Here is a 14,377-nt window from a genome sequence, read left to right on the forward strand (position 1 = left end):
TAAACACCAAATTAAAAAGCTCTTCTCCCTCTATTTCTTGTTTATTATAAGCGATAAAAATTTTAGGAAAAATTATTTTTTAGTCCCTCAGGTTTAACGTAATTAACACTTCTGTCCCTCTATTTTGGCGACCCAACACTTAAGTCCCTCACTTTCTCTTCCATCCAAATTCGCAGTCCTTCCGTTCAAAATAGCCGTTTGGGACACGTGAATTGACAAAATTAACCCTCACTAAACCCAAACCCAAATACCCCTGCTTCTTCTTCTCCTTCTTCTTCTCCTTCTTCTTCCTACCATTTTCTACAACTTCTTCTTTTCTTCTTCTTTCTCCTTCTTCTTCTTCTTCTTCTTCTTCTTCTTTCTTCTTCTTCTTCTTCTTCCTACCCTCTTTTCTGCAACTTCTTCTTCTTCTTCTTCTTCTTCTTCTTCTTCTTCTTCTTCTTCTTTCTTCTTCTTCTTCTTCTTCCTACCCTCTTTTCTGCAACTTCTTCTTCTTCTTCTTCTTCTTCTTCTTCTTCTTCTTCTTCTTCTTCTTCTTCTTCTTCTTCTTCTTCTTCTTCTTCTTCTTCAAGCATGAAAGAGAAAAAAAAAAAGGAATTTCACATTAAGAGAAGGGTATTACTTCTTCTTCTTCTTCTTCTTCTTCTTCTGCAACCGAAGAAAGCATGAAAGAGAAAAAAAAAAAAGGAATTTCACATTAAGAGAAGGGTATTTCTGGAAAAAATTATCACCTCTCACTTTTGACTCTTTGACCAAACGGTTTAAATGGACGGAAGGACTACGAATTTGGACGGAAGAGAAAGTGAGGGACTTAAGTGTTGGGTCGCCAAAATAGAGGGACAGAAGTGTTAATTACGTTAAACCTGAGGGACTAAGAAGTAATTTTCCCAAAATTTTATATAAAATTATAGCTTAAAAACTTGATCAGCTTGTAAGAAAGCCTAACATCCTCTGAAACAAAGAAATTGAATATTTATTTCTACGACAATTAAGTTGAAATTATAAGTCTATCTTGTATAAAATAAATTGCCAGATATTAATAATTTAATAATTATTATATATTTATCTATTTATTATATATCTTTTAAGTAATTATATGCAAATCTTAATATAAAATACTAAATTTTAAAAAAATTGATGATAATCGGACTCTATATACCCTTCATCATGGCTGAGCTTATACGAGAAAAACTAGATTTTAACTCTATTAAAACTCAATATATAAGTCTGCTTCATATATAATCTCAATATTTGCTTTGACGGACCGGATCAATCTCGGATTTACATATAGAAGGCTCAACTCGATTAACTTACTGAATTTGTGGGGCAATAAATCCGTAACATCCGGGATCGTGTCCATGTAGCATCAAATGGAATTAAATGGCCGTTGACGATGTAAAAGAGGGCAGTATATCCATAAGTACGACTAAGTGTGACTATGATAGGAAGTGTAATACCCGGCTAGACTCCGGTATCGAAATTCCTACCGTCCGGTGGAATCCCGGATGTCGGAGGCCTCTAGAAGGGTAGAACCATGTTTTCATAAAATATTTTAATGTATTTGATGTTTTTAAGTTGAAAGGAAATGAGTTTTGCATGAAAACAACCTTGGAGGAAAACCCAGGTTCGGCCGCCGAACCTCAAGTTCGGCCGCCGAACATGCATGCGTTTCGGGTGTGCCTTAGGCCCCCGAAGGCATAAGTGAGGGAAGTCCAGGTTCGGCCGCCGAATCTCAAGTTCGGCCGCCGAACATGGCATGCATGCGGAGGCACTTTCGGCCCCCGAACGTGGCCTGGCCAGCCACTATAAAAGGGTCCCTTAGCCGAAAACGGGCGAGTTTTTCTCCCCGTTGTCGGCCAAGGTGAGTTCTCCGCCACCTCTCACCGATTTTGAGTCTTTTCCTTCAGATCTTTCAAGTTTTTCATCTTGTTTTGAAGATTTCCGAGTTTTGAGCAAGTTTTGGAGCTTTGAGGTTCAAGAACTCAAATCTCTCCCAACTCCAAGTTAGATCGCCTCTACTCTCGATCTTCAAGAGGTAAGAGTCGATCTCTAGCTTACATTATGTTTTAAACAAGTTTTATGCAAGTTCATGGGGTAGAAAATGCATGTGTAGCTTATGTTGAGCTTATGGGTTTTTGATGTGATTTTGAACAATGTGGCTTGCAAATGTATGTTTGATGTGTTGTAGATGGGGTTTTAGTTAGTTGATGCCCCTAGGAGCTTGTATGCTTGTGTATGAGTATTGTAGAATAGGTTTATGCATGTTTGGATGAGATGGGAGGCATAAATGCATAGGGGAGCTGAGTTTCTGCCATTCTGGGAGAAACCAGGTTCGGCAGCCTTAGGAACTTTCGGCCGCCAAACGTGCTTGTGGAGGCAGCCTTCGGCTGCCGAAGCTTGCCCCCGAAAGGAGACTTTCGTCTCTGTCTGGGAGTTTCGGCCGCCGAAAGTGCCGCCGAACATGCATGAGTTTCGCCTCTGTCTGGGAGTTTCGGCCGCCGAAGGTGCCACCGAACCTGCCTGACTTTCGGCTCTGGAGGGACTTTCGGCCGCCGAACCTGCTGCCGAAAGTGCCCTGTCCAGCCCTCCTTTGCATGTTCTTGCATGGATATTTTGAGGTGTTTTAAAGGGTTTTTGGGGGATGTTTTCAGAGTCATGTTCTAGTTGTTTGGTCCCTCATTTGAGTCCACCTGTGTAGGTTCGGACCCGAGGAACCGAGGACCCCAGCAGTGAGTCAGCTGCTTCAGTCATTGTCAGAGCTAGCCAAGAGGTGAGTAGAATAAACCTTTACGTTTTAAAGCGAATAAATTATAAAGTTTTTAGCATGTTCATGCATCATGAATGCCATGTGATGAATTAGGTTGCTTGCATTAGAATTCACGAATATGTTGCATTGCATTTATGATGTTGATGGGGATTGGTTATTGGATGATCCTTTAGTCCTCATATGGTCTGATGATGTTACGGCATGACACGGTATGGAAGTCCAGGTTGTACCCATTCTACGTCCCTGGCACTATGTAAGAGAAAGTCCAGGTTGTACCCATTCTACGTCCCTGGCACATTGGAATGCTATGTTATGTTATGTTAAGAGAAAGACCGGTTGACCCATTCTACGTCCCGGCACTTTGGAATGTAGAGGACTATTGGTGACAATACCATCCGAGATGTGATTTGTTGTGATGTGTTGCATTACATGATGGCATGAGATTTTAAATGTTGTTTTCTATTATTCTGCTCACTGGGCTCTAGTAGCTCACCCCTTTTCCCTAATCCCCCAGGATTGCAGGTACGGGCTAGACAGAGAAGTCAAGAAGAGTAATGAAGTCTTATGTATGTAATAATTAGAATATGGACATGACAAATTGTATAATGATGTATAGATATGTAAGGTAACAATATTGAGGTTAGAAATGTGCTTGATCATAGTATATTGTAATCCCTTTTTGATACATGATCTTAATGTTTATGGATGACTATGTTTAGCCAACTCAACACATGTTATGCCACCCATTGGGGGCATTGATGAGATCCCACAGAGGGGTCAAGTTTATGATTATGACTATGTTCAGTGCATGCACAAGTTGAGTTTGGTGTATGATAGAATGAATGAAAGAAAAGTTTTAATTTTTATGTTTGTTGTTGATCATGTATGGGATTAAACAGGTTTACAGGTTACATGTCAGGCTTGCTAAGGGTCCCGGCGGCCTTAAGCCGACCTGGATCCTAGCGCCGGTAGCGGTCCGATTTTCGGGTCGTTACAGGAAGTACGGGTACATGATGGTGGTTACACGTCACTAGAGAACAAAGAAGAAAAAGAATAAAAGAAGCAGAAGGGAGATAAATCAGACTAAACTTACTAAAATACACCTTGAACTTACTCTTTACTGGATCTCAAACATTAATTAGGGTCGTCTGTGGAAACGAATAAGATCTTTTCATCACCGGAGTCCTCATCCTCATTTCACCCACTGAGATCCATATGGTCAATCAAGACAAAAACCATATTGGAAACACCTGAACAACCTGAATTCAATTCAGAAAGGACCACAGTTCTCATTTTCTAGCCCAACTACCCCATTAAACTAACCCCTATATTGTTTAAACCTTCAGCGAGTTCAGCCGGAACCGTATCTCGAACTACTTTATCTGATCAAGAACCGCAAAGTATGACTCTCCAATTACAGAACACTACCCAATGGCTAGACTAGATGTTGCAACAGAGAGAACTCAGCACCCTGTTGAGTGTACCACCTATCGCTGAGGGGTTCAACGTCAATAAACCTTAATTTACATTAAATTATTAAAACTCCTCAGCAGAATAATAGGAGAACAAATGATGGTGATGGAGAGGCCAATCCGAGAAATGAGCCGATAGCCAAAATAAGAGATAAGGTAGTAAGAGAACTCATTGAGAATGATGTGGCTGAGAGCTACTCCTGTGAGTTAGTAGAAAGGACGGAGAGTGAAAAGTTAAAAAGAACTACCGTTTAGAGAAGAACCCAGAAGAGAAAAAATAGATGTAGATTAAAAGTTAGAAAGATTGAAAAACTAACTACTAATGGAGTTAGGAGTACGAGACAACAGCAGTCTCCTGTTATCAACCTCATCAGCATTTGTGAGACGGTTCAATAAATTATTTTATACACTCAATCTACGAAATTTCAGATAAAACAAACAAGTCTTAATTCTGCGGCCGTCACTAATGCTAAAGGCAAAGAGCTGCTGCCAATTTTATGGTTTGGGCTTCAGGAGAAATAGAGCCAATATCAATGGCAGCCCTTCAAGTTATAGCCCATTGGGTTTCAGAGTGCCATTGAATATCAACTTGGAGGTTTCCCTCCATGTATCATCAATGAGCTTTTATTTTAAATTAATTATATAATAATAAAATTATTAAACATATTTTCAAATAAAAATCAAACTTATAATACAATATTAAATATATAAAATATCAAAAAATATATACCAGTTTTGTACAATCTGAGGAAAGAAAACAATATATATATATATAAGGGTAAAAAATTATAATAAAAAATCTAATATAAATTCAAAATAGTATCATCTTATTATATGTTTTTGTACATAAACAAATTCAACATCTTTGCTTTATCTTTCTCAAGCAAAGATGCTATTTCCTTGCTTGGGCTTAAGTTTTACACAGCGAGACAGATGGTCCATGGCGGCTACTTGAAAGAGCCACCTATCTCCTCTATAGCGTTGCACACTGCCCAGTGGCGTTGTTGGAAAGCCAAAACCAACATCGTTTTATATTGATTACTTTTTTTTTAGGCGACTCGAGCCTGAGCTTAAACCAAACCTTAATTCTTTGAAAATATATAATAATTGTTATTAATCATTCTCCATCGAACTGCCTGCATTTGATCTTGCATTTACTACAGCATATAATAAGAAGAAATTAAGAGGAAAACCCAGAACAAGAAACAGAAGTCTGCATGTCTTACAGATACAATTACAACAAGCACTGCACTGAAATTTATAAAACAAAAACGAAAACCAGAACAATAACAAAAAACAGAAGCCTCGTGGATTATTTAGTATACATATATGCTTTAACTTGACACATCAACTTTGCACCGTGGAGATCCAAGCAGAGGCACTTGGCCTACTACATCTCTCCTCAAACCCACCCAGATATCACACTTCACGTAAACTCCATACCTCCCCGTCCATATAGACCCAGCCTTATATTTCAACCTCCCCAGCAACACCACCCTCAACGGCACCACCCCATAACTCTGATCCATCATCAACCCATTAGCCACCTCTACTGACACTGGCACGCCGGCCCCACCTAGCACTGGCGACAGCGCTACTGTGCTCTTCGTTTCGTGATAAAGTGGAGGCAACACCACTGGAGGTGTTATGGCTTGGTTCCTATATGAAACATAAGCTGAGAGTTTATCATATGTGATGGCGACCCTCTTATTGGGGTTTCTAGTGACAAGAGTGAACTGCATGGACGTGGAGATAAAAGGTAGGGATGTAGTGTTGAGGATATAGACGGCAGCACCAGCTACGGTGAACTGGGGTTTATGAGGTCGGTAAACTAACCAGAGAATGAGAATAGTAAGACCCACCAAAAGGAGTAAGATGGTGATGAATGTACAGAAAGTACGGCGAGGTTCTCTGGGCGCGTATGTTAATAGTGGTGCCATACGTTTGCGCTTGACAGGACGAGAATCAAGGTCCTTTCCATTGTTGGTTTTGGGTTGAGTTTGAACCTCTTGGTGGTTTTCCTCTAGATGGTGCTCTTCAGCCATAGGGATATGATATTTCAGTGAGAACAGAAAAGGAGAGAGAAAGAAGGGAAGGAGGTTAGGTTTAGGGAAAAGCAGAGGGTTTGTGAGGTGAAGGCGACGACGATCATATGCACATGATGAAGAAAAGCATAGTAAGTAGAAAAAAAAAATCTGTGGGACAAATAGAACAAAAAAAAAGAAGGAAAGGGTTGGCTTCACTTGCAACTTCTCTCTCTCTTTTTTCTCTTAATTTTTAATAGATTTTGATTTTATATGGATCAATGGTTTTCCACCCTATTCCTCCCAAAGTTTGGTTGATTTTTTCTTTTAGCTAACCTCAATTTTCTTTGCCTTTCTCCGTTTCCGTTTTCTATCTACAGTTAAGAGCAAAAAGGGAAAATAAAAAGAAATGAGAGGTAAATAAACATGTATTTTCTAGTCATTGGTTATGTATAGAATATAAATAATTTTTATTTTAAATTTATTTATATTTGTACATAATTAATAATTAAAAAGGAAAATTAATTTTTATATGAATATGCATTCCTATTAACTCCACCATAAAAAAAAATATGCGGATCAGATTCGAGGAAAGGAAGGAAAAAGGTGCATTTCAATAAAGGCGTGTAGTTTGTACAATTAATTTTAATAACAAAAAAATTTTAGATTGAATTTACAAAAAAAATTTTAGATTTAATTTATAAAAATTAGATAACTATTATTTTATTAATCTATTTATAATTAATTAATTTAATTATTGTGTATAACATCATAGACATTATATAATTTGTCGGTGCAAAGGCTCAGCACTTGATTAATATCTCTTCGCCGTAGCATCCCGCGATTCTTACACTTCTCATGCAAATTGCAAGACCTTGTTAGTTTGTCTTCGGCCCACAACAACTTTCTCGTGTACGGCGATGGGCCTCGAAGATAACGTATTACGTATTACAGGCTAACAATTTTGTCTCCATCTAATTCCTATATACAAAATGGAACAGCCGCAAGCGAGATAATGCTCTTCGTCCACACGTGGATGAGTTCGACCCCACTGTTCCTGCATGGGAAAAATACGTGGCTTTGTTCTGCCTTTTCTACTTGCTTCCGATTTATTGGTTACTGCCTCGTCACATGCAACAACTATTGGATTGCCCCACCTCAGTGCACCCCTCATGCTTCCATTAGATAAATTCGATTGCATGCAAAAATTAATTCAATAATTAATAAGTTAAATATTCAAATTAAAAGTTAAACCTTTTGACACTCCTTTAAAGTTCAGTGTTGAGAAGAGAAACAATGGAATCTATACATGCAAAAACTAGTCGAAGCTTTAAATGAAAAGCCAAGAAGCTACCTGAAAATTGAAAACTATAAAGCAAATTATCACACCGTCAAATCTTCCTAAACACTACGTGTTAGTCTTGTAAAGGTTCTACTGAGCAAGCGAACAGATTATGCAGAGTGTGGTAGAGGACTACGACAATCTCCCTAGATAATTACAAGCCTACCGTTTTGGTAGATACAAAAATTACACTCATAGTGTAGCAACAGAAAAGCATCTCGCGCGCACATTCAGATTTTACGATGATCATTCGGCCATTTCCAATTCAGGTAACTGACAGCGACTAGACATGTAGGCAATGATGAGTTTTATGGTCTGTTATTAGCATCAGCCGTTGGAGACTCATTTTGCACTTGACGAACAAACTGCCCCTTTACTCGAGGCCGCTGCTCTGCTAGTCTTTTCCGGCTTTCGTATCGAACCTGCGTAAAAGTTGTCCACATCAAATAACTTCAAGACCTTTGTTCTAAGGTTTCACAATGTGATTTTGCTACGGAATTTATATCAATAATTGATGAGAGGACAACAGTTGTAAACTTCATGATAAATTATAACAGAAAAAATGATATATATATATCGCTGCAGAAGCAGGTGATCACCACCCCACATTTAGAGGCTTGTGAAACATCTACATATAATACATGATTTTATATTGAAGGCTGTGATGTTTATACCTTTTTCTCGTAGCATCGATCTTTCCGCTTCAGTCGGAATTTCGTCAGAGCTGCTTCCCTTTGGCTCGAACGATGAGAATCTATCCCTCTGAATCTGTCATGAACACGGAAACTCCCATCATTCAAGCTCTCTGGAGCCATGGCCTTCTCAGATGCCACAACCACTGTAGCATTTCCATCATATCCACTGCAAAAGCTTCCACATGCACTGCTGTTATTATGATCTGCTATGCCATTAGAAATGCTGTTACTAGTACTCTCACCGGCAGCTGATGAACCATGCTTGGGTCCCTCCACAGCTTCCCAATTATTCTGATGATGGATTTTTTGGTCCACAGAATTGGTCACTGTGTCATCAAAATGACTAATATTTTGCTCAGAGTCCTGAAGTTCAGGATTTGACTGAACAGAAATACTAAATGGAGACTGTTCTCGATGGCTGGCCAGTTTGGGACTCCAAGCTGGGGGCGCACCTGCCTGTCTATAATATACAGGAGAGATAACACGGCCATATCCTGGACAGAGATTGTCAAGCCTTACCCCTGGGACGGGAATTAGCTGTTGAGGATTTGAATGTGCTAGTTCAGCTTGCCCAGGTTGATCGATGAACAGAGTAGTCATTCTTTCTTGACTGCCATTCAGATTGGAACTATGTCTTTGAGTAACCCCACTAATATTTTGAGAAAGACGATTGGATGACAGCTCTGGAGACTTACTAGCACCTTCCTTGAACTCAGTACAGTTACTGGTTGATGTAGGAAAAAGAGGTTGCAACATCTTACTGTTATACCTGCAGAGAGAACCTACAAATTGATCAGGAATCCTGAGAAGCATTATAACATGTTTCACATTCAAATATTGAGTATTCTGGGAGATGGTGGGTCACAACTATGTCAAAATTTTCCTTCTACACTAAAGAAACTCAAAATTCAGTTCTTGTTTTTTAGCAGTCAGGCATAAGTCAAAAGAGCATAGAGAATGCACAGGAAATGCTGTCTAAATAAAAAATCATCAAGTCTGTGAGACAGTGTGCAATTATTTGGTTATAAATGGGGGAGAACCCCTAGAATAATCTGTGTCACCACCTCCACCAAAACCACATCCCCTTTAAATCCACCACCCCAACGCCATTACTGTTTCCTTCATCAATGTACTTACATGCCTAAGCTCTGTTTCTTATGAGAAAAATATATAAATAGAACTACTATTATAATAGAAAAATATATCACATGCAAGCAAAAATGATAAAGGTAAAGCCCAAACAAAGAGTGGTAGAAAGTTAAAATATAAAAAAGGAGGTGAAACTAAAATGAGATGGATAAACTTCTTGCAACTATTATCAATTTTTCAGCATCTCAAGTTTAGTTGTAGAGCTATGATATTCCAGAGAACTCACCATGAAAAAGCCGAGGCATTAGAATGGTTCAACAAATGCTTCTCCTCTACTCCATCATGCTTTGAGTTGTTGGGAAAAGACCTTCTTAGGGAAAGTTCCAGCTGCGTAGTGGGCTCAAACTTATTTATGTCATTATTGATACTCCTATCTCCATATAAGTGCTCTGCGCCATTATCAAATGAACCAATTAAATCAAGCGCTCCACTAGAAGATACAAGCAGCTCATTATTGTGGCCCTGAGAGGTATTAGCATTTCCCCAATCATTTTCTGGTCTTGGACCTTCATCTTGAATTTTTGTCTCAGCACAAGAAACATTTTCTTCCAGTTTCTGAGCAGTTGGATTACAAGCGTCATTGCATGATACACTTGTTAGCCCCAATCGAGTTGACCAGTCTACATTGAATACCATTTGAGATGCCCTATGGTTAAGTAATAATGAAAAAAGGGCAAATGTTTTCATTTAATCCAATAAATTTTAAAGGAAACAAACAATAGATGACATACCTCCAGTTTTACTGTCGGGACTGACTGCGTTTTTGTCCAATATGACACTCTCTTTGCACTTCTCTTTCTCAAAATTGCTCAAATTTGACCGACTTCTATGCTTCAGCTGCGAAAGAACCTGCATATTTTGCATATAAGCACTCTCAGCTTCCAAGTAAAGGGTCACATAAGAGCGGGAAAACATGCAGTCTCTATGTGAAACTTCGTGAAGCCAACCCAATCTGGAAAGAAAATTTCCGTGACGCTATAAGTGGCTTCACAAATGCTACAATGTCATGAATGCCATATATCTGCAATCCGCGGCCTTTTTCATAGAGATGGTTTGACAATGAGCAAAAAAGAAAGGGGAGGAAAGAAGGTAGCAGATTGCATTACAAGACTTTTGGCAAGGAAGGGTTTCTACATAGAGACTTTATATCCTTACAAGACTAACTATAGGTAACTAGTACTCACTCGGGCATCACTCTCTTTCTCACTGCATTCTTTTCTTTTAAGTGGAGAACTTGCATGATCACTTGATCGTTCGCTTGTAGAATTGTTTTCAGAAGCGGCTTCAACTTTATGGTGTGCATTGGGTAAATTTGGAGGAATATGTCCAGAAGTTAGCTGATAAAAAATTTAAGAAAATTCTCTCTCATTAGAACAATGAACTAACAAATGGACCAAACCCGAAAAATGCAAAAAATGAACTTGAAGGTGAAAATTACAGTCTGCCTTCTCCAAACATGCTGCCACAGGTTCCTCAGCTCATTTCTCCTAACAGGCTTGATGAGAAAGTCAGCCGCCCCTTTTAACATGCACTTCAAAACCATGCTAATTGAATCATGTGAAGACATCACTGTGTAGCCATGAATAAACAAATACTAACGCATTCAGTTCCACACTCACATCAAGATAAAAGCAGTAAAGATGACAAATACATTTGGTTGAAGATGACATACTTATAACAGGAATGCTTTTGCAAATGTCATGCTCCATAACCAAAGTAAGCAGTGCGTATCCTGATATTGATGGCAAATCTACTTCTGTTAATATGAGATCTATGTTATGGGGTCTACACTTTAAGGTTTCCCATGCCATTAATCCATCGGGAACAGCAGCAACTGCTTGGAATACAAGAAAATAAGGCAAATTTTCAGTTCAAGAGTCAAGAACATAATTAAAATAACAGAAAATGCCTTGTTCAAAATAATACCGTGAGTGATAAATGAAGTTTATTGCCAAATTACTAACATATTAACATAAAGAGAGAAAGGCGGGGACCGGGGGAAGAGAGACAGAGAGAGAGAGAGAGAGAACATAAGATGATAGAAGCCATCAGGTTACCATATGTGCCTGTCAACTTCACGTGTGTTCAGAATTAGATGGGTACTTTTCATGCTTAGCATGAAGTTAAAATAATATATACATCTACCAGATAACCTATTTCAAAAATTAATACATGCTATATAGGAGTAAGTAATTGAATAATTTTTGTGCACCTCGGAGACCATGGAACGTATCAGTCAAGAACAGCAAGAGCAATAATCTGAACGATTCAACCAACTACCAATGCCTAAATGCGTAGTATATTAAGATTCATATCAAACTCCATTAATGACCATTCATTGGAAGAAACAAAAACTGAAAAAAACCAAGATAAAACTAAAGGAGATCAAACGCAACAATCAGCAGAACACTGTAGATGATACTATTATCTAAAAATGGCTTGCTTAACAATCAAGCACAATACTGATGCAGATATAGAGTACTCTAGTTAATAATGCCACCGTCAACATTTGTATATTGTCATCTTAACACTCATGCAGCCGCAATATTTCTGTTTCCATTCTGCCTGATCCTGATCACGAATTCATTGACAATTTCAAATATCGGCTGCCACATATGCCTCCAAAAGATTAAAGCTTTATGCAATTTTTTTTTTTCTAATGGTAAATCCATTTTCTGGACCATCAAAAAAAAGAGGAGAAGAATATCGAGAACTCCAAAATGCACCCAAGAGAACTATTTACTTGAAAATAGCAAGAACTGGACAGCAGCCATTAAAAAAAAAATGTTAAACGAAATCCGTACAACATAAACACAACCATGTATTTGAAGACAAAAAAATCTTAAAGTTGATGAACTGACCTCTGTAACCGCATTTTCGAAGAAGCGCAGCAATAATCTGGCGCGTAGAATCATCGGCCTCGACCAATAGAACTCTAAGCACCATCCTTGGAAGAAACTTCTCCCACAGAACCACCTCCGATGAATCATCCTTATTCTCCGTTCCTTTCTTCTTCTCTGCCACCTCCTCTGTCCCCAAGTGCAGCTCCATCGCTCCCCCACTGCTCATCACCACCTCACCCATTCTGAAATTCTCTATTACTGAATTTCATAAAAAAAACCGCTATTATTGAAAAATCAAGGAGAGAGATCAAAAGAAATTTTAAGAACAAGCCCTAACTTCGTAGAATTGAGTAAATTGAACAGTAGCGGAAGCACAAGCAGCAGAGGTGTGTTAAAGAGATATCAACCTCATCCTTAGCTAGATAAAAAAAACATATATGTATAGATTCTCAAAGTCGCGCGAAAGAATGAGAGAGAAAGCAAAACCGCCTCAAATCGATATCCAACTTTCGATAACAACCGTGAAAACCGCTTAAAATATCTTTGCCTCTTTTTTTTAGGGGCTGAGGCTCCCTCTGTCTCCTGTCTGACTCGACCAAAAGGAGGGGCCGCCATTGGCTTCTGGTTGGTGGCGCTCACGTGGCTCATTATGGGCCATTGTTTTAATTTTTGGAGTTTGAGGTTTGAAGTGGGTGTTATTGTCCCTGCTGTGGGACCAGCCAATGGACACGTGTTGATTTGTTTGGAATTGTTTGAGAGGATATTTTGATACTGCTGCCACGTCGGCTTTGAGAGACCACAACTGGAGGAGAACACAACTTGAGAATTGAGATCCCATGGTGAGGACAGTGACACGTGGTACGTTGGAGAGAATCTCCATTTTTGTGGCTTGTATGTGATAACTTTGCTTTGAGTCTGCCTAACTTGGAAGAAGTGCATTTTAAGGATATTTTTAAAAGAAAATATGATTTAAGTGTGTTTGGTATGTTAAATTCTGTAAAATAAGTACAAATAAAAAATTATTATAAGTAGTAAAAATATTTAAATAAATTTAAATTGTTTCATATTTCACTCTATCAATTTTCAATTTTCATTTAAAAAAAGTTATTATAAAAATTATATAAATATATACTTAAAATTATAATTTTATTATTTTAATATATTAAGACATTTTTTTATGCTATTTTTATGATTTATAAAAATTTATATTTTAAAAAGTATAATTATATTTTTCAACAATATTTTTTGGTGATTACATTTTTTTAACCAGTGATTACATTTGAGTTTGCTATTAAGAATGCAGTGAAACTCATTCATTGGTTATTTAGTTTTTTTTTTTTCATAAATAAAAATAAATAATGTGATAATTATTAATTTATTCCCTATTCAATCGAATTCACAATAAGCACAAGAGGGGTGAGCATTCGGTCGGTTCGGTTCAAAACCGAACCGAACCGAATAAACCGAAAATCAAAATTTTAGTTTTTATGAAAACCGAACCGAACCGATTTTGGTCAGAAACCGAATCGAACCGAACCGGTCTGATTCGGTTCGATTCGGTTCGGTTTAATCGGTTTCGATTTTTAATATTTTTTTAATTTTTTACACTTTATTTTTAGTATTTTAAAATTTAATTAAAATATTTTAATTTTAATATAATTTAATTTCTCTATATTATTGAAAAAACATATTATTATCCCTAATCGGTTCGGTTCGGTTTTTTCGGTTTTTTTCTGATCAAAACCGAACCGAACCGAAATAACCAAAATTTCTGAAATTTAAAACCGAACCGAACCGAAATATATAAAAAATCGAATCAAATTTTCAAATCGATTCGGTTCGGTCGGTTTTTTCGGTTTGAACCGGATTCTGCTCAGCCCTAAGCACAACTCTTGATGTAGCAGAATATGCGGGCAATGATACTTTTGTTTTTTTTGAAGGAAAAATTATATCCATTCATATATCCTGTGCTGAATCTTTTTGTATTCTGTGGACTAGTGGCGGCAATGAATAAGGGGTTGAATGGTGGGCCGTTGGGTTGACGATGAAAACCAAAACGTGTCGAATATTTGGTGGTATGCAACG

General features: G+C 37.9%; 2 protein-coding genes across 6 annotated transcripts; both read right to left on the reverse strand.

Annotated features, from left to right (window-relative positions):
• Positions 1 to 5,153: 5,153 nt before the first annotated feature.
• Positions 5,154 to 7,518, reverse strand: LOC110614525 (NDR1/HIN1-like protein 1). The gene has a single exon (XM_043956958.1). It carries the CDS (start codon positions 6,282 to 6,284, stop codon positions 5,574 to 5,576), a length of 711 nt encoding a protein of 236 aa, XP_043812893.1. The 5' UTR covers positions 6,285 to 7,518; the 3' UTR covers positions 5,154 to 5,573.
• A 141-nt stretch (positions 7,519 to 7,659) lies between these two features.
• On the reverse strand, positions 7,660 to 12,853 carry LOC110615652 (two-component response regulator-like APRR9). 5 transcript variants are annotated; one of them, XM_043956957.1, is made up of 10 exons: positions 12,630 to 12,842; positions 12,311 to 12,550; positions 11,662 to 12,208; positions 11,122 to 11,283; positions 10,888 to 11,018; positions 10,634 to 10,786; positions 10,181 to 10,298; positions 9,676 to 10,069; positions 8,280 to 9,069; positions 7,660 to 8,027 (listed from the first exon to the last, which is right to left on the reverse strand). In XM_043956957.1, exons 4-10 carry the CDS (start codon positions 11,258 to 11,260, stop codon positions 7,914 to 7,916), a joined length of 1,839 nt encoding a protein of 612 aa, XP_043812892.1. In that variant the 5' UTR covers positions 11,261 to 11,283; positions 11,662 to 12,208; positions 12,311 to 12,550; positions 12,630 to 12,842; the 3' UTR covers positions 7,660 to 7,913. The 5 variants fall into 5 exon arrangements, with proteins under 5 accessions (XP_043812892.1, XP_021613340.1, XP_021613339.1 ...); XM_021757648.2 differs by lacking the exon at positions 11,662 to 12,208 and having other exon boundaries at positions 12,700 to 12,853; XM_021757647.2 differs by lacking the exon at positions 11,662 to 12,208.
• Positions 12,854 to 14,377: the final 1,524 nt, after the last annotated feature.

The sequence above is a fragment of the Manihot esculenta genome, chromosome 5, assembly GCF_001659605.2.
Source record: "Manihot esculenta cultivar AM560-2 chromosome 5, M.esculenta_v8, whole genome shotgun sequence".
NCBI lineage: Eukaryota > Viridiplantae > Streptophyta > Magnoliopsida > Malpighiales > Euphorbiaceae > Manihot > Manihot esculenta.